Below are 20,031 nucleotides of genomic sequence, written 5' to 3' on the forward strand. Positions count from 1 at the left end.
CGCTCCGCCCGGCCTACCCCCGGCTCCGGAGGCCGCCTCGCCGCCTGACACAAACGCGCCCCATCGCCCGGCCGGGCCCCGACTGCGGCCTGCGCGCCTCCCGTCACTGAGCGGCCGCCCGCGTCGCCTGGGCTCGTCCCCGCCGCGCCGCCGCTCCTCCCGGCCGCCGCTCCGCCGTCTTCTCCTCGCGATCCGAAGGTGAGGAGGAGGGGGGGGGAGAGAGAGAGAAGGGGGGGGGAAGCGCCCGTCGAACCGTCTCCCTCTCACACGGAGATCGAGCGCAGGAAGACGGCCGGCGCGGCTGTCGGGACTGCGCGTGCGCGGCCGCGCTGAGGTAAGCAGAGAGGGCCCTATCTCCGAGCTGGAGGCCTCGCCGCGCTCCTGCCCCGAGCGGAGCCCGCCGCATCTCGCGAGGTTCCCTGAGGTCTCGCGCTCTCTCCCCTGCCCACTCTATACCGGAAGTTTGAAGGTGACTTCCTGTCCTAGCCTTACTCGTTTAGGTCGCTGCCTCACGCTTGATGACTCTCACGGAAATTCCGGTTCCGGCTGAACGGAGTCCTCCATGTACGTGGAAAGAGCGGTGGAAACAGGAATGAAATAGACGTTGATGCCATTATTTTTTAAAAATTAAGGCCTGTTAAAATGACGTTAGTTTTTTAAAGATGACTTTTGGATTCCCCCACCCCTTTGAATAATATGGCTTTCTGGAACCGGTAGAAAAAAAGAATGTTAACACTTAGATAAAACCGACAAGGCTAAATGTTTTAATTTATTTGGGGGTGCTTAGCCCCCAGTGGAGTTAGCCGTGTTAGTCTGTTGCAGCAAAAAATGAACAGAATTCTTTTGGCGCTTTGAAAGCTAACAAAGATTTTATCCAGCCATTTTGAAAATTGGCACAGGAATAAACTGTGTTGGGATTTAAGGTGTCACAAGTTTTTTTTTTGGGGGGGGGGCTCTCGCTCTTTTAAATGCTTTAGGACAGGGCTCCTTTAATTTCACAGATGCAACAATGACAGAGGCTTCACTTGCAATATGCTACTCTCCCTGAAATGCTGCTCCTGGGGGACAGGGAACCATTTTGGAGACTTTAGTGGTTTTGAGGAGGAGGGGGGGGCAGAAAAGCTCCTTTCCATTAACACAATAGAAAATGAACTTTGAATTCAACCCTGTGTCTTTGATTAATATGAGCCAGTTAGACACTTCCATAAAAAGCAGAATGTTACTTACTTCTGGATTACTGTTTTCACAACCAGAGTCATAAACAGGAAAAAAGCATGATATAAATAGTGCAGTCACCTAGAAAAAGAGAAGAGATTGGATTTATGCCTGCCCTTCACTACCCGAAGGAGTTTCAGAGCGGCTTACAAACTCCTTTCCCTTCCCCTCCCCACAACAGACACCCTGTGAGGTAGGTGAGGCGGAGAGAGCTCTGACAGAAACTGTTCTTTTTCAAGAACACCTCTTATCAGAACTGCGGCTTGCCCAAGGTCATCCAGCCTGGTGCAAGTGGAGGAGTGGGGAATCAAACCCGGTTCTCCCAGATTAGAGTCCATGCACTTAACCACTACACCAAACTGGCTCTATGCACTGTCGGTCTTGGGTCTTGGACCAGTACAGTTTACTAGGGTAGCCATGTTGATCTGCTGTAGAACTTCAAATTCTACTTCAACTTCAAGTCCAGTAGCACTGTAGAGACCGACAAGATTTTCTGGATATGACTTTCAAGAGTCAAAGCCCCCTTTGTCTGATAAGGTGCTACTGGACTCGAATTTGGCTCTGGTTAAGCATATCACTTCTTTCAACTCAGCATGGTATGGTTTGAAACATTCCAGCTTAGAAGTCAGCATCTGCACACTCAGCAGCTCACAGAGGGCCACATGCAGGCACATGAAAGCTTATCCCTTGAATAAAACTTTGTTGGTCTTAAAGGCATCACTGGACTCAAACTTTGTTCTTTTGCTTCAGGCCACCCACGTGAATCTGTTTCCAAGGTGCCACAATTTGTGGTTTTGCCTTAAGAAAACTAGCCAAATGAAGACCTAGTCCCCCAAAATGGCATATTGTGAAACAATCCATTTTCTGTCAGTTTCCAAACATGTAGAGCTGAATATAGGTTCAAGCTTTTGACATCTATAACAAGCTGGATTTACAAACATCCTTGTTTTGAAATGAAAACCTAACTTGTTGGTTGTTGTTCTCTGCCAGTTACAGTGTGAAGTGCAAGCAGCAGGATCTTTCATCTTGCCCAACCTTGTTGACAGCACTTACAATGCTGGAAGATAATAGAGGTTAATTAGAGCTTAAATCGGTTAGCTAGGTATTGACTCATTAAAGCACATATTAGGTTCTCTGATAAGGAAAGTTAAGATTTAAAAAGCTCTCATAAAATAGGTTATTAAAATGCTCAAGAAACAAATCCTTGAAATTACATGTTTGTGTACAGCTGGCCATTTAAAGCAACTGCAGTTAGCCACATAAAATCTCAGGGTGGTTATATAGAGAGAGATGCAGAATGCTGTGCTTTAACCTGATTGTGATTGATATCTGATGTATACTTTCCACTTCTCTGGCTAGACTCCAGGTTCCTATACAAAAGGCAATTTTTAAAGTATTTTTTTGTCTTGGCAGTAATAGGAATTTGTGCACAACAAATTTTTTCTTACTAGTGAACTACGTACCAGGGAACAATTTCAATGATATCCTACAGGAAGACAGAATTGCTGCTCTATGCATTTATAATTGCTCCAGCTATGTACTTTGAGGTCTATATATGTTTGGAGAGTGATTTGATGTACCATTGATAACACTGAAAGTATGTCCAGGTGTTCTACTGTAAGCTGTTGCTGACAGGTCTGGTCATGTCTAAGGAAGGGAGACTCAATTATTTATGAATTAAAATGTTGCCTTTTCACCCAAGCCATGTTCTAGGACAGGGAGTTTCTCACAGATGATCCTTTTCACAAACAGGTATTCTCCAAAGAGAACAGGCACAGTCCACAGGGTTGCCAAGCACACTCAATGAGATTACCCTGCAGGTAAATTTATGTAGTGCTGTGCTACATGGATACAAGAACATGTACATGGCTCATTTATTTTTGCAGTACTTAAACACGGTCAGTGTTATATTTTTTAAAAAATTTTTAATAAAAGACATCAGTTAACAATGTTAAAAATACAACCCATAATAATAAAACAGCATTAAACAACCATTGAGCTGCTGAAAAATATCCATAAAACAGTCCTCAGGCTAGAAGCAAGAACTAAAGAGAGCTAAAAGGATAAAAACTTTTGGTTAAAAGCCTAGTTTAAAAGAAAGGTTTTGGCCTGGCTCCTAAAAAAAAGTAATGTTAACTTCTAAAGCATTTAATTTTAAAAAAAATATTAATATAAACAATTTGTTACAGAATCGAAAATCACAATGACCAACCATCTAAACTGTATCGAAGGAAATTATATCCGTAGCACATACATACATACATACATACATACATACATACATATTAGACTTCTATACTGCTCCTTCCCGGAGGCTCGGAGCGGTTTTACATAGACATTTAATTTCCTAGCTAGGGCCACAATGCAAGGGGGAGGATGAATGCCTTACCAGGCACCTACGCAGCAATGGTCTTCTTCTGTGTTCTTTTTGTGACGGGTTCTTTTTGCTGTGTCCGGGCGATGGCGTCTTCGGCGGAGGTCTCTCTCTCTGCACATTGGCTCTTTTAAGGTGGTCTGTACGGCGCACGGCCGCGCGATGCCGCAATCATAGGTCTCCGTCCCACAGGCTCCGACCGTCACATCACCACGTCGCCCAGGCCAATTACCATCCGAGTTGCCGCCATGTTCTTTTCCTGCCGGATTGCCGCTCGCCGTTTGCACCGCCATCCAACCACTCAGCCACTGCCGCTGCACTCCAATTTTTATTTTATTTTATTGGAGGAAGGGTAGGGTGCCCCCCCACTCTAGGAGTGGGTACCCATTTATCTATTTGCCTTAAGGGCTTTTGAACCGCTGGGTGGGCGGGAGCTGGGACATGGGCCGGGAGCTCACCCTGGCCACGGTGGGACTCGAACAGCTGTTAAGGCTGTTCTGTGATAGATTACTTTTTGCAGGCTTTAACTGCCTGCGCCACCGCTCCCACATAGAAATTCTAAGACTGGTTTCCATATTTTGTCATATTCAAATAAAGGAACTATCATACATAAATCCCCAAAAATGGATTATGCATAATCCTACCCATCAAAAATTGTTCCCAGATTTTGTGGTATCATTTTTTGAGCAGGGGTCCTGTGAAGGATTTCCATTTCCTGGCAATGACCAAGCAAGCAGAAGCAACCAATGTAGAGACAAGAAATTTGGTATTTTTATCAAGCAAAAATCACTCAAAAAATCCAATCACAAAAATTCCAGAGAATAAGGCAATGAAAGACTCATCATGTTGGATATCACCTTATGAACCACCTTCCAAAGGTTCTGGACCAGATGGCATTCCACCACATATGTAAAACAGTACCTTCCTGCTTCCAGGATCTCCAACATAGTGGGCTCAAAGACTTGTTCATCAGGTTTGATGAGTGTGGTGTTAAATACCAATTAGATAACAACTTGTAAAATTGAAGTTTAATATTCCAACAGCAGAATTTGTTGGAGGGGGAATTCCAAATTTGTTTCCAATTGGATTCCAAAAAGGCCATTTTCAGTGAATCAGATCATTTTTTTTTTTTTGGTATGGCAAAGGGTCTTTATATATTGCCAGAAATCATACCTTGTTTACCGTCATTCCCATTCCAAATTAAGTCTTCAAACGGGATTAGTGGTCGGAGCAGATCCTTGGACCTGATCAGATTAGTGATCAGATTTTTCAACTGAAAATATCTAAACCAAGAGATCTTAATTCCAAATCTTTCTTCCGCTATGGGTTTATCCAAGATTGCTCCCATCTTTAATCCAATTAATAATCATCAACAAACCAGAATATCTCCATTCTCTAAATTCACTTAAATCCTTCCCTGGTGGGAACCAGTCCTGATTAATAAAAGTCATTACAGGAGAAATACCTGGAGCTAAGATTTTCCTGTATTTGTCCCAAATTTTAAGCATGTTTTCTAGTAGAGGGTTGGAAGAAATCAAACCAGGTCTACTTTTGGCAGGAGAACACATTCACTGTTATCCAAGTTGTATCCAAATGGTCGCATATTTAGGACTATTAAAGAGCTTATGCATATAGTGAAACTTCAGACTCTCTCTTTCAAGCACAGACTAACATGCCACTGCACTCAGCTCTTTTCCTGACCGTGGTAGGATCCTAGAGCCACCATGCCCCAAAGTAGGATTACCGAAGTCCTCCATGTTCAAAACAGATGACATTAGGGGGAAACTGGGGCAAAGAAACATGCATACAATTAAGGTTTTGTAACAGAAAGAAACAGACCTAAAGAGGCTCTTGCTGAGAGTAAAAGAGAGCGCAAAGGTTGGCTTGAAACTTAACTTCAAAAAACCCAAGATCATGGCATCTGGCCCCATCACTCCTTGGCAAATAGGAGGAGAAGTCGTGGAAGCAGTGACAGACTTCATGTTCCTGGGATCCAAGATCACTGCAGACAGTGATTGCAGCCATGCAATTAAAAGACGCCTGTTCCTTGGGAGGAAAGCAATAGCAAACCTTGACAGCATGATAAAAAGTAGAGACATCACCCTGCCAACCAAAGTCCGTATGGTCAAAGCAACGGTATTCCCAGTAGTCATGTATGGCTGTGACAGTTGGAGTATAAGGAAGGCCAAGTGCCGAAGAATAATTATGGTGCTGGAGAAGACTCTTGAGAGTCCCTTGGACTGCAAGAAGATCAAATCAGTCAATCCTAAAAGAAATCAACCCTGACTGTTCACTGGAAGGCCAGATACTGAAGCTGAAGCTCAAATACTTTGGCCACCAAATGAGGAGCACTCACTGGAGAAGACCCTGATGCTGGGAAAGACTGAAGGTCAAAGAACACGGGGACGGCAAAGGATGAGATGGTTAGACAGTGTCATAGATGCAATGAACATGAAATTGAGCAAACTTCAGAGGACGGCGGAAGACAGGAGGGCCTGGCATGATGTGGTCCATGGGGTTGCAAAGAGTCGGACTCGACTGTGCGACTGAACAACAAAAACAGAAAGGCGGCCTCGTTTTTCTTTTAACTGGCCCAAGGAAATATGCTATGGGGCTTCAGCAAGACAAGCTGAAATGAGATCTTGATGACAGACTCACTTAAGGTAACATGCTGCTGATGAGACTCGTGCTGTGCCTTTAAATTCTCTGCCAAAATTGGTAAACAACCTAACAGGCAAAGCATTTCTTGTGGTTTATAAAAAAAATTCTTGCCCAACTGCTTGGAACAGTTATTTGGCACAGGCAAGCAGATGATTATGGGTTTCTTTGTAACACAAGTAGATATTTAACAGTTGTCTATCAAAGCTGGATCTAACCTAATTCCAGTACGTTAATTCTGATATTCCTCAGCAAAGGGTATCCGGGCAGTTATAAGTTATCATAGCCAGCAGATGGCACTGTATTTTAGTTTCAGCAAGAGTTATAAATTATACTTCCTTTCAAAAGTGACCCTACAACCCACCCACCCCCATCCATCTATCCAGAGCCCTTCCTCCAGGAGCAGCCTTTTGAGGAGATCTGTGGGCTGTAGTGGAAGGAGGGAGGAAAGGAAATTGGATCTAACCTAATGAATTCCTGCCAAACCCTGGAGACCTCTTTCACAACAATCTCTTTTGGGACCTGATAGCACTGATGTATGCCACAGGCTAGAAAAGCACACTGATCTTCAGTAATCCATTGATGTGACTCCTGAATCCAAACAACAGCACGCTATCGCCGTAGAATTATGGAGCACAAGGTCTTGTCTTACTAAATTTGTTTAAAATCCGAGGGATTAAGCCCAAGTTTGTCACTCTGTGTGTACACCTATGTCCACTATATGGTTTCTGGATTTCCAGCAGCATTAATCGATGTCTGTTCAGATGCGCAGAACAAGGTCTCTCAACCCACAGGCACTGAACCAGGAAGTCAGGCCATAATTCATTTTCACTTCTCCACAGGAACAATTTCATTTCATTCTGCTCTACAATAAGCATAATACATTGAACTAGATCCAAATTAATGTAGTAGCCATGTTTTGGTGCAATATCTTTAAGCAGGGCTTTTTTTTGTAGAAAAAGCCCAGCAGGAACTCATTAGCATATTAGGCCACACCCTTGACAGCACTGCTCATTAGCATATTAGGTCACACCCCATGTTACCAGAAGTGTGGTCATCCGGCCACACCCACCTTTTGCTTCTTATTCTGTTTACCTTGTTTGTTGTCAAAACCCAGGGCTTTTTTTGGAGCAGGAACTCCTTTGCATGTTAGGCCACACACCCCTAATGTAGCCAATCCTAATGAGTTTCTACTGTTGGGTGTGGCCTATTATGCTAATGAGTTCCTGCCAGGTGTGGCCAACTCGGGAGACAGCCGGAACTCCGTTCCTGTGCGTTCCTGCCCAAAAATAGCCCTGTCTTTAAGCACTCTAAAAGGTTTAGAATTGCCTGAACAGTTAATGGAGTTTACTTATAAATGGAATTTACTTCTTAATTATTGTGTGCCTTCAAGTCGCAACCAACTCATGGTGACCTCCGAGGACCATGGGGTTGGAAGGCAAGAGATGATCAGAGGTGGTTTGCCACTGGCTTCCTCTGCTTAGCAGCCCTAGTCTTCCTTGGTGGTCTCCCATCCAAGTAGTAATTATGGCCGACCCTTGCTTGGCTTCCAAGCTCTGACAAGATCAGGGTAGCCATGCTGCTGTTCACTTCTTTCAGCAGTGTCATTTGTCCCACAGCGTGGGTGTTTCTATTCTAATTTTCTCCTTCATCAATGGGGAATCTAGATTTTAAAAATCTTCAGAATATTAGAAATATAGCATCGTATGAAGCTGTGATTTAAAGGGGAGCTTCCAAGATGCAAGTGGAGTTATGAATCTTTTTTTAAAAAAATATTTTATTTATTAAATTTTCCACATTTTATATACAGAAAAAGAAAAAACATAAACAGCTCTAGACCGTAATTTATTTTTGCAGATATCCTCAAATCATTTAAAATAAAAATCCCATGCACTCTACCATTTGCCATAATCAGTTAATTTAAACCAAACTTTGCAACCAGTTATAAAAATTTAACCAATACTTTTCAAATTTCTCCTCACTCTTTTCTTCAATAACACAAGTTAGTTTTCCCAACTCTGCTATTTCGAATACTTTACAAATAATCTCCTCTTTGGAAGGAATATTCTCCTCCTTCCATTTCTTGGCCAGTACAATTCTCGCTGCTGTCAAGAGTTGCATTATTAAATATATCTTTTTCAGAAAAGTATCAAGTATCACATTTAACAAAAAGCATTCTGGGGTCATAGGAATGTATTTACCTATTATCCAGCATTTCTTTCACTAGCCGCCAATATTTTTTAACTTTCAAGCATGACCACCACATGTGGTAAAACGTGCCAATGCTATGTTTGCATTTCCAACAATACTTTCCTAATTCATTAAATTTATTCAATCTGGCGGGGGAGATATGCCACCTATAAAACATCTTTACTACATTTTCTTTCAAAGCACTCGATCTAACCATCTTTATATTTCTCATCCAAATTTTATCCCATTGTTCAAAATTTATAGGATAGCCTATATCTCACATCCAGGCTAACATCGATGGTTTCACCTGTTCGTCATCCATTTTCCATTCTAGCCAAAAATTGTAGGCTTTTTTAATAAACTTTTCTTTTGTACCTAACCAGATCTTATCGAGCTCCGTTTTCGACTCATATATACCCACTTGTTTATCTTCTCTTGACCATCTTGACATCATTTGATTTTTTTCCCACCATGTTAGGTTAGTCCCTTGTTCTTTTAGGAGTCTATCCGAAAGTATTACTCCCTTAGAATCTAAAATATCTTCATATCTCCAATTTGGGTACTTGGTATAAAGTGATGGAACTGCAAAGGTCTCTATAGGCGAGAGCCATCGAGGAATTTTTGTATATTGTTTCACTTTTATTTCCTCCCAAATTTTATAAAGTGCTGCCCGAATCGTATGTTGCTTAAAGGTCGTAGAAAGGGGTGGTTTACTATACCATAAATAAAAATGCCACCCCATCTGTAAGTTATGCCCCTCCAGACTCAGTATTCTTTTATCTTCCTGTACGATCCACTCCCTTATCCAACTCATAACAGAAAAGACCGAGGATAAAGTTAAAATATCTTCAAGAAAGAAAACAGAGGAGGTTTAGCGCTCCCAGACTGGGTCTTGTATTACAAAGCGGCTGGAGTTATGAATCTTGATACACTGTCTCCCAGTACTATGCGCTCTTTCCTTGTTTTAAACCTGCCCCCCATTTACTCTCATTTCCTTCATCAGTAAAACCCAATTGTTTTACAAGGGATAGAGATAAGGGGACCCTGAACTCTTTTGGTCAAAGACCATGAGCGGTCAGAGCAGCTCATGAGCATAATGTGCCAGCCATATCATTTGCATCAGAAACAGTTTTGTCATGGTCATAGGCAGTGCCTACTACACACTGGTTTGTAACATAGGAATGGTCTATTTAGCAAGAAGGTTGATTTAAGCAAAGCCTGGTTGAACATGTAGGTTTGAAGGGTCACATATGTGCAAGTGAATCCATGTTCAGCCAGGGGCATCTTTCTGCTCCTGTGAATGTCAATAGTCTATACTACACCCAGGAGCAATTGCAGAATCCATGTCCACTGGGTAGGTGGGGGAAGCATTCCTTATTTAGCATTGAAACCGTGCATAATACTCTTTTACAATGTCATAATTCTGCCTAAAATAGGTGTGATTAAAACATTTGTTTCATATAGTTCGTAACACTATACCAGTATGATACACTTAACACCACCACTCTATTCCCAGGGCCACTGTAGCAACAAAGCATCTAGGCCACTGTTTTACCTTATGCTTTTTTTTTAACCAAGGTCTGCAGCACATTCTGCACTAAAAATCCAGTGGAAATTAGGGTGCATTTGTATAGATTACAGTTTAGTTTGCAATTGGTTTCAGTTGTGATGTTGGAATGAAATTCAGTTGTTCTGGCTGGGAAAAGTGTCAAGAAGGGGCCTCAGGCAAAAGCAAGGAGCTGTACAGGGTAACAACTGTTTGCAGAGCATTCTGCCAAGTGTAAGCACATATTACTTATAGCCTGACTACCTCACAGGGCTGTTGTGAGGATATAAAGGACAGGAAGGGAGAATGTTGTAAGTCACTCTTGGTCCTCACTAGGGTGAAAAGTGGGATACAAATGAAATACTAGTTTCTACAGACAAACTGACAGTTAAGGGCCTCCCTCTCTGAAGAACCAGTGGTACAGCCCCTGCCATACAGCCTTGCAGCTACGAGATTCAATACAATTTATGCACTGGACAAGTTTGACAGAAAAGGTAAAGTTGTTCTACTAGAATGGAAACGTTATTTTTTGTAATCAGCATTCCACAAGCATTTTTTTAAAAATGAAAGTTTATTCATAGTCAATGGCTCAAATAGCAAATAAAAAGAATCTGATAAGGCATCAGCCTATGACAATTATTTCTGTGTGTCCATTGGCTTCATAACACCTTGGTTCCCATTACACAAACAACATCACAATGTTAGTGGTTAAACTCCCTGGTTAAATAGACTGGAAATGGATACACACTAAAATGAGGACCAACCTGCTTGGCCAGGCACATCAAGAAACTAATTCCGCACATGGTAGCATCTACTGGAGAATGTACATACAAAAAAATTCCTTATATTAACAAAGAGTGTTTTCTAGAGAGCCACGTTCCTAACGTCTACTTGTTAGCATGTTACATACACGTGTTGTCTAGTTTACTCAGACACACTTTCAACTGTCAGTTTAAGTTTACACAGGTATATAAAAAGTTTATTTGGAACTGATCCAACTTTCCTCCAAAAAGGCTTCAAAGCCTCAAAAGATACTAACATCTTTAGCTCAATTCCACATACTAACATTGTGCTAGTATTTTCAAATGCATTGGAGTTTTGATGACAACCTATTTTCAATGTCTTGATGAGAAGTACTGGAAGCACACTGTAAATCTTTCTGTAGTGCTAAGTAGGACTGATTGTTCAATATCAGCTAGCAAGAAGTAGCCAAAAAGCTTTTTCCCACTAAGAAATGAACAGATAACGGTTTTAGCATCACTACACCATGTTCTCAAAGGCTTAGAATGAGGATCATAAGGAAGGGAAACGGTCAGAAGTTCCCAGACATCCCAAAGACGACCTCATTTCCGAAGACTGAAAATTCACACTGCATATCCAGTCCTGGAGAAATAATCTTCCCAAGTGTCTAGGCATTCAGTAATTGCCAGAGGACAGGTTCAGAATGTGTGCACGTTAAGACAGACACGTTCCGTTCAGAATGAAGTGTGCTCTACCACCCTCTTCACTTTTAAATCTAAGTGTCCAATCATGTACATGGGTTATGTTGGCCCTTTCAAGTCTAAGCTCTCTTCACTAAATCAAAGGTAACAGTATGCTCTGGATTGCTTTCCCGACCCAGAGTATGGCACACTTTTCTGACCAGAGATACTGCTAGCAAACCGTGAGTTTGCAAGGTTACTCACAAACTGCACTCCAGCCTAAAGGATATAATTTCAGAGAATGATGCAGACACCTCAGTGCATCACAATGAAGCTACACCCGTGACTACATCAATTTTTTTTAGGGTTTTTTTTTTTTTTAAATTAAGGCATATTCAAATATCCTCATATGAGTCTACATACTACTTGCCTAAGCTAATTCCATGTATAAATGACTCCCGATAGAAGCATCAGAGAACAAAGCCCAGTTCTCTTCTCTAATTTGCATAATCTTATAATAGCAAAAACAAACAAACAAACCTTTGCTTAGTTTTTGACCACCGCAGTAGTTTTCAAGGCAGTAGAAGACAAAAAGTGAAGATTTGGTGATATAAAAGTGTACACTTTAGGAGAAGCCATAGAAAGTTAAAAGTTTTTGTTTACAGTTCAGGACAGACTGCCCATGGGAAATACTCTACATTCAGAAGAACCATGATGAGAGGCAACCAATTATGAAATGGGATGAATTCTGCTTCTCTTGAAGCCACATTAAAAACTTTCAGTGAAATACTTTCAGTGCTGTCCCAATTCATGCTTTAAGTGGTACAAGTTTAAGTGGTACCCTACAATTCCCAAACTGTTAAGAGTAATTTCAGTCATAGGAGCCTTCAAATGGCATGCTTTATAAGTTATGGATTTTATTAGGATGGTCAAAATAGGGAAAAGAATGTGGAGCTTTGATTATAAAATGCAACATCTTTCTCTGATCCTCTTGGCTAGGCTTTTTCTTTTCTTTTTCCCGTTCTTCTCTTTGCTGTCTTCCATCTTTCTTGCTCTAATTTCTCGCATCAAGTCAAAAAATACCTAGAAAGATCAAGACAGATGTCAGTACACACGCATGAACATGATATTGCATGACATCAGGTCTCCAACTGCATTTTTAACTAATTCGTAAGCCAGAGGGTCTACCCCCATTCCTTTCCCCCATGGTGACTGGAATTTTGAAACTCTTTTCCTATTCCTCTAGTATAATTCCTTAGAAACCATGAACAACACAAACTGTCTCTCTAGATTGCGAAAACACTGTACTGCAATTACAGAATGGAACCCACCCCTCTGTGCAGTTATTTAAATCCCAGAAGCCCCATACTATATTAATTTTGGCATGCCCAAGTCCATGTTAAGGTCTCATACAAACCTTTCTCCATTTGCTGAAAGTGATAGAATGTAGAATGCCTACCTGTCTTAGAATCCTTTAACCTATTTATGAATATATACCTGCGGCCCATTTTGAATCCAATAAAGCACAAAAAAGTAGGCTAAGCATACTTCGTAAAAATGTAACACCCCCATGAAAGCTCAGGAGATTGTGACCCTACAAATGAGAAGCTTGCTAGACTACTTACATGTGACAAAAACAAGCATGGTTCAGAATGGTTTTGCTTAAATGCCGAGTGAACTAGGACTGTCTAATACAAGCCTGAACAAGAGAGAATATTATGCGGCCCCAATTGCGTTTGCGAGCTCACACCCAGCCCAATTGTTTAGAACGATTAGGTCCTTGACTACTCTGCCACAGGACAGACCAAATGTTAGAGAATTGGATATTGGCTGTAAGGCTTTTGCGAGCTACTTCGCAGATAAGGTCTTGTCGCTCCACCGTGATCTCCCCACCACAAGTGAAACAGTGAGTGAACTCGAGGCTCCATGCGCATCTTCGAGTCAGGTTTTGGATTATTTCAGTCCGATCAGCCTAGAGAAGGTCGAATAATTGCTCTCAACTGTTCGCCCCACCACTTGCGACCTCGATCCGTGCTGTCATGGCTAACTAAAGCTGGCCAAGGTGTTCCAAGGTGCCTTAAGGGAGATCATCAACAAGTCCCTCTCCAAGGGACATTTCCCAAAAGCACTCAAGGAAGCGGTGGTTCGCCCTCTCCTAAAAAAACCATCTCTGGATCCAGCCAAATTGGCAAACTACCAGCCAGTTTCCAATTTACCCTACTTGAGCAAAAAAATTGAATGTGAGCGGAGGCGTTACAGCTGCAGAGCTTTACGGGTGACACCTCCATGTTAGATCCTTTCCAGTCTGGTTTTTGCCCAGGCCATGGGACGGAAACTGCACTGGTCACCCTTACGGATGACCTCCAGAGACATCTGGATTGAGGTGGATCAGCGGTGCTGTTGCTGTTGGAGCTATTGGCAGCATTCAATACAGTCGACCATCAGCTACTGGTACACCGCCTCACTGATGCTGGGATCCAGGGGTCTGCCTTTCCCCAATGTTATTCAACATCTATATACGCGCCCCCTTGCCCAGATTGCCCGGAGGCATGGGCTGGGATGTCACCAGTATGCAGATGACACCCAGCTCTATCTGATGTTGGGTGGCCAGTCTGACTCCAGACTGGAAGATCCAGACCTAGCGTTACAAGCCATGACTGAGCTGACTGAAATTGAATCCAATGAAGATGGAGGTCCTGTGCCTGAATCGGAGTGGTCCGGAGTTAGGGATCCCACTCCCAACCTTCGATGGGGAGCCGTTGGTGCCAGCACCGGAGGTTAGGAGCTTGGGAGCGCTCCTAGATGCCTTCTTGTCAATGGAGGCCCAGGTAGAAGCCATTGCCAAGTCGGCCTTTTACCATCTTTGGCTGATTAGGCAGTTGTTTCCCTTCCTCAAATGCAATGACCTAGCAACAGTGATCCGCACGATAGTCACCTCGAGATTGGACTACTATAACGCTCTCTACATGGGGCTGCCCTTGGCGCAAATCTGGAAGCTACAGCGTGCAAAATGCTGCAGCCAGACTTTTGACGGGTCTCCCCATGTGGGAGCACATCCAACCTGTGCTAAAAGCATTGCACTGGCTGCCGCTAGCACACCGAATTCGCTTCAAGGTGCTGGTTCTTACCTTTAAAGCCATATATGGTCAGCGACCTGCATACCTGACCAACAACCTGCATACCGACCAGCGACCTGCCTAGCCCCATATGTTCCCCAGAGGGCACTGACCCTCCCTGGCCCTAAAGACGTCAGGCTTGCCTCAACCAGGGCCTGCTCAGTAGCGGCTCCATACTGGTGGAATGAGCTCCCAGAAGACACCAGGGCCCTGCGGGACCTTTTACAGACAAAGCTCTTCCACCAGGCTTTTAATTAGGAGCCGCACTTAACTGGTTAGGCCCACCCCCTGAATTTATTACCAGCAATGTGAGCTGCCAGCAAAATTGGATAGAATAAGCTGAGTCACAACTATGTTAATTCCCGATGACTACTCTAACATCTCCTGTTGCATCCGCTATTATAATTTCACTATTATTAAGATTAGCTCTAGCATCTCAGCATTTTAGGATGGCTCTAGTTGTCATGATCAACTGTGATTTTAATTTTGTATTTTATGTGTTTTAAGATTTTATGCAAGCTGCCCTGAGCCTACTTCAGCGGAGAGGGCAGGATATAAGTAGAATAAACAAACACCGGAAATAAACACTTGAGACTAAAGAACCTGTTTGTTGCTCCAGTTACCAGTTAAAAAACAAACTTCTAGGAAACAGTGGTTACCACAGTACAGTTGGTAACAATACAGCATTGCAACATTCAGAGTAACTAAACCAAGTCACATTTTGCTGACCCAGTTTCTCACATGTGAGTTTTTAAAAAGGACTTCCCTGTTATGCAGTCAGGTCCATATGTAGGTCAGAAAGGAGAGGTTTGCATATTAAGCCACTAAGCCCCTTAACCTTCTGACATTCAAACAGCAGATTTTCTTCAAGGCAAGAGCTAGTACATCAAACCACAAGACTGTGGCGATACGAAAGATCTGTAATTTTAAAAAATGAGACAAAAAGCTTTGTCCCTGATTAATCATCCAGCACTGAATAAGGAGATTAAATCCCACTCTTATGTACCTCAAAGCCAGACTTCCAGTCAATTGCACCAATATTCTTCATGGGTACTGTACACTCAAATTATTCAAGAATCTGAATACTGCAGGGCAACTGACAGGTCTTGAAAGCCACTAGTTCCTTGTCCACAGCTCCAGCCCAGTTTGCTTATGCTTTCAGTCATATTTCCTGTGACTGAAGAAAATCAGAACCAACCCTGTGGAGAACTGCCACCAACTACTCCAAAATTAGGATTAACACCACACATACCTGACACAAACAATCAGCATAAATGGAAATAATGAATAACAGATGAACATGGCATAGTGGTTTGAGTGTCTGACTAGGGCAGGGGTCCCCAATGTGGCACCCATGGGTGCTCTGGCACCTGCCAACACCTTTCCTGGTGCCTGCTAAGCATTTTCAGAAAGTGAGCGGGGCTTTTGCCCACCAAGGCTTCTGATTGGCAGCAGCTGCCACCACAGCACAAGGCTCCGCCTCCTACGGCAGCCATGTTGTGGCTGTGCCCACCATGCTGCGTCAGAAGCCCACAGGTGCCCGCAGGCTGGAAAGGGTTGGGGATCACTGCACTAGGAGCTGGGAGACCCGGGTTCAAACCCTCACTCTCCTGTAGAAGTCTGCTGGGTGATCGTGGCCAGTTTGTATACTATACTGTCAGCCTAACCTACCTGACAGGGTTGATAAGATGAAATGAAGGAGAGGAGAGCAACACAAGCTGATCTGGGTCCAAAGGTGGGGCATAAACAAAGTAAATCAAGTCCACAGAACACAGAAGAAACTTGCTGTTACTCATATATGTTTACCAGTCACTCATATATGTCAAAATATTCATTTTGAAGGATGAGTGATCCATGAGTAAGTCATTGCAGGAGTCATTCATATGTGATTTGTGAGGAAACCACCACATAGTTCACTAGCTCTGACAAGAATGATGCACTTAAAAGTGAAAGCAATACCAGAAGTTCATAAAAATGTGTTTGGAAAAGTTGCAGTTGTACCTTGTCAACATTAGCCCGTGTTTTAGCAGACGTTTCCACATAGTTAACATTCCACTGATCAGCTCTGTTTTTTGCTTCTTCTACAGAAACCTGTCTTTTATCTTCCAAATCTGATTTGTTACCAACTAGCAAAAATGGAACATTTTCATCTTCTTTTACTCTTAAAATTTGCTCTCTGGAAGAAAAAAGAAAAAACACAAATTTAAGATGCATGCAATTTAGTCCTCTCTGATCAGAACATAAATTATGGTCTCACGTAAGTAAGTATATTTTACTGTCAACTTTGCGCTTGGTATACAGAGTAAGTTACATGACTGCTCGCCACAGCAGAGAACATAAGACAGTAACAGAGAATTACAATGAAAATATGGGACAAGTAACAGGTTATCTCCTGATAACACAAAACAGCTAAGAATTTCGTGGTCTAAGGAGGAAGGGATTTTAAAAGAATTTGGGTTTTGTAGATACAGATTTGGTAACAAATCAACATGGCAGAAAGAAAAATACAGGACTGGGTGAATTTACAAAACGGCGAACTGATAATTTAGGAAATGAGATGAGTTGTGTAGAAATTAACAGCTTGACATGACAAAGATAGCAAACATGAATGCAGAGCCATGATATATGTGCAGAGCCAACAATGACACGGTGGGAACAGTGAAGAACAGAGACATCTACCTGCAGAACAATGGAAGGGAAGGACAAGACAATGAGGATTAGATGAATGGAACAGTCGAATACCAAATTGTGCTACAATCTGTGCGATCACCCCCAGATTTCCTCCTGCTAAAAATGAAAGATGTGGCAACAGCTCAGGCAGAATGAGCTCCAGGTCCCAGGAAGAGGACTGAAAGGCACTTCAAAGCAGGCTTGATGGCCTCGGTCATCCAGTAACTGAAGCAGTGCAAGGACACTGTCACCCTTCTTTTTGGCATGAGAGGAGGTCTGAGTTTTGTCTGAAGGAGGCAGTTTTATGCAGCACACAAACCAAAGAATGGAGAGCCCTCTTTGCTTCTGAGGCTGCAGCTGGGAACAGTGACAAAGGACAAAATCCTGGTTCATATACAACCTCAAAATCAGCTTTATGTACAAAACTGATAACTGGGTGAAGGGCCACCTTATCATTGCTGATTTTATAGGTAAGGAGGGTCTAAGCAAGGAGTGCAGAGTTCACTGGCCATCTTTGCCAAACAGACTGCGTCTAGGAACAACGCTGTTACAAAGAGGAGCTGTAGATCACACGTGGCCAAGGGCTTCAATGGCTTGCCCATCAACTGAGTTAGGGCAAGGTGTCGCTCCCAGGATGCTTGACTGGAAACTGTAGGTGAACAAGAGCCTTGAATTACATCACTAGGGGCTGAGTGAAGACTGAATGGCTCTGTACAAGAGGCTAAGAAGCGGACATGACAGTCAGATGGGCTGTAAGAGATAAGCATGCCAATTCTAGACAATGGAGAAGGAGCGTGTACTCTTGATGGAAGTCAGAAGACAAGTGGATGGTTCCCACATCTTTTAAGAAGCAAAATTACTTTCATCTACACTCATAGGACTGTATGATAGAAAGCTTCCCGGAATTCAGGAGAACCGTTTTTTATGACATCAGGTTATAGGTGCGCAGTTGTATCTGCCCACCCACTAGGTTCAAGTGTCTGTGTACAGGATCCTGCTGTGTTTTGTGACAGGAGATCTGGAATGTTGGGCAGACAATGGATGTTTCCCCTGCCACCTGGAGGCACTTGGTAAACCAAAGTTGATGCAGTCCGTATGAAGGAGGGTGACAGAGTAAGCTCTGCCATGTTTTGCTGATGTAATACATGGCGGCTGTGTTGTCTGACCATCTATACTACTTTGCCCTGCAGCCTGGAAAGGAAGGAACTGTCACTTGTAGACTAGCTGCTGTCGGTGACTGATAACAGAGCTTCCTTTCTAGTGGAGAAGAAGGTTGATTGATGGTTTCCCTGCAACAGTGGGCCCCCAATCCCCAGAAGGAAGCCTCACTTGTGAGCAGTGTTCCCTCTAAGCTGAGTTAGTGTGAGCTAGCTCATAGTTTTTTAGCCCCCAGCTTACAGATTTTTGTCTTAGCTCAGGAAGGATGGCTCCAGAGCAAACTGATTTATGCAGTAGCCAAATCCCTCACTCACAACTTTAGTGCCAGTAGCTCACAGTAAGTACTGCAAGGGCAGAGCAAAGGGAGCCCTGTGGTTCAATATGGCAAGTCCACTATCAGAGGTAATAAACATGCGAGTGGGGTGTTTGAAAACTTTCGCTTGCGAGTCCTGCCGACGCATGTTCTTGCTGGACCGGCCCCGTACAGATCTCATCCGCAATCCTGCAAAACGCACCATGACATTAGAGGTCACTGTGAGCCCCTGAAACGGCCTTACTTTCTGCGTTGGTTTGTAAAGAAAGTGAAATGTAATGTTGACAATGGTGCCGCTTGTCCCCCAGATGAAGTCTAAAAATGCCCCAATGAATTGAACTGTCTGCAAGGGCAAAGGGAGCACTGTGGTTCAATATGGCAAGTCCACCATCAGAGGTAATAAACATGCAAGTGGGGTGTTTGAAAACTTTCTCTTGAGAGCCCTGCCGACGGAGGTTCTTGCTGGACCGGCCCCATACAGATCTCATCTGCAATCCTGCAAAACGCACCATGACATTAGAGGTCACTGTGAGCCCCTGAAACGGCCTTACTTTCTGCGTTGGTTTGTAAAGAAAGTGAAATGTAATGTTGACAATGGTGCCGCTTGTCCCCCAGATGAAGTCTAAAAATGCCCCAATGAATTGAACTGTTCTTGTGGAGTGCAGATGAGGATTCTCCTGCTTCACCCTAGCAAAGCAGAATATGCAGAGTAGTTCCCACGTAATGAAGGAAGGAAAGACAAGAAGGTCGAATCAGAAGCCAGACTGCTATAAATGAAGGTTGTAATCCCTCAATGCTGAATATGTGCAGCAACCACAGTGAAAACCCTCAGCATAGCAGTGAGGCTGAATAGCACTGCCTTGTACCAGTAGTGGCCATGTCCTACAGGAAGATAGAAATGAACTAGGCTCACCATCATGAACTTCTTCAGGTCGATTTACCCGTTGATGCTACTGAGGTCAAGAATGGGATGAAGACCTTCTTCTTCTTGTGGGATAGTAAGTAAAGTGTTTGGAGTAGAACCATGGGCTCCTTTGAGATAATGAAATAGTTTCTATCTCCTCTTCCTACAGGAGAGAACCCACTTCATGCAAAAGGGTCAGATTGGGTTCATCCTGAAAAACAGTGGAGGCCTGCTTGCATCATTTGACAGGTGGTCATGTGCAGGTGATATTTTCTCCCATTAAGAATACTGGTAACATGCCATACCTTGCGACATATGGTAGCAGATGATACTATCTAGCCTCCTGCCTTCCTCATCAGTTAGGGACAGAGTGAGGCACTTGCTTGTCCTTACCTTTGGGCACTTCAGCCATGACAAAACTTGATAGGCAGGTGAGCAGAGAGAAATTTGTAATCCTCCTCCTGCT

At 43.2% G+C, this 20,031-nt stretch overlaps 2 protein-coding genes across 2 annotated transcripts in view; both read right to left on the reverse strand.

Annotated features, from left to right (window-relative positions):
- Positions 1-3,839, reverse strand: part of CDK13 (cyclin-dependent kinase 13) — a 57,007-nt gene extending 53,168 nt beyond the window's left edge. Inside the window, exon 1 of the mRNA XM_015429190.1 lies at positions 3,822-3,839. Within this exon, the coding sequence (XP_015284676.1) occupies positions 3,822-3,839 (18 nt within the window). The remainder of the gene's footprint in view (positions 1-3,821) is intronic.
- Positions 3,840-10,575: 6,736 nt separating this feature from the next.
- RALA (v-ral simian leukemia viral oncogene homolog A (ras related)) overlaps positions 10,576-20,031 on the reverse strand; it is a 32,170-nt gene continuing 22,714 nt past the window's right edge. Inside the window, exons 4-5 of the mRNA XM_015429192.1 lie at positions 16,522-16,696; positions 10,576-12,487 (exon numbers count right to left, since the gene is read on the reverse strand). Of these exons, the coding sequence (XP_015284678.1) occupies positions 12,365-12,487; positions 16,522-16,696 (298 nt within the window). The 3' untranslated portion in view covers positions 10,576-12,364. The remainder of the gene's footprint in view (positions 12,488-16,521; positions 16,697-20,031) is intronic.

The sequence above is a fragment of the Gekko japonicus genome, unplaced genomic scaffold (assembly GCF_001447785.1).
Source record: "Gekko japonicus isolate JY-2015 unplaced genomic scaffold, Gekko_japonicus_V1.1 scaffold2917, whole genome shotgun sequence".
NCBI classification, from domain to species: domain Eukaryota; kingdom Metazoa; phylum Chordata; class Lepidosauria; order Squamata; family Gekkonidae; genus Gekko; species Gekko japonicus.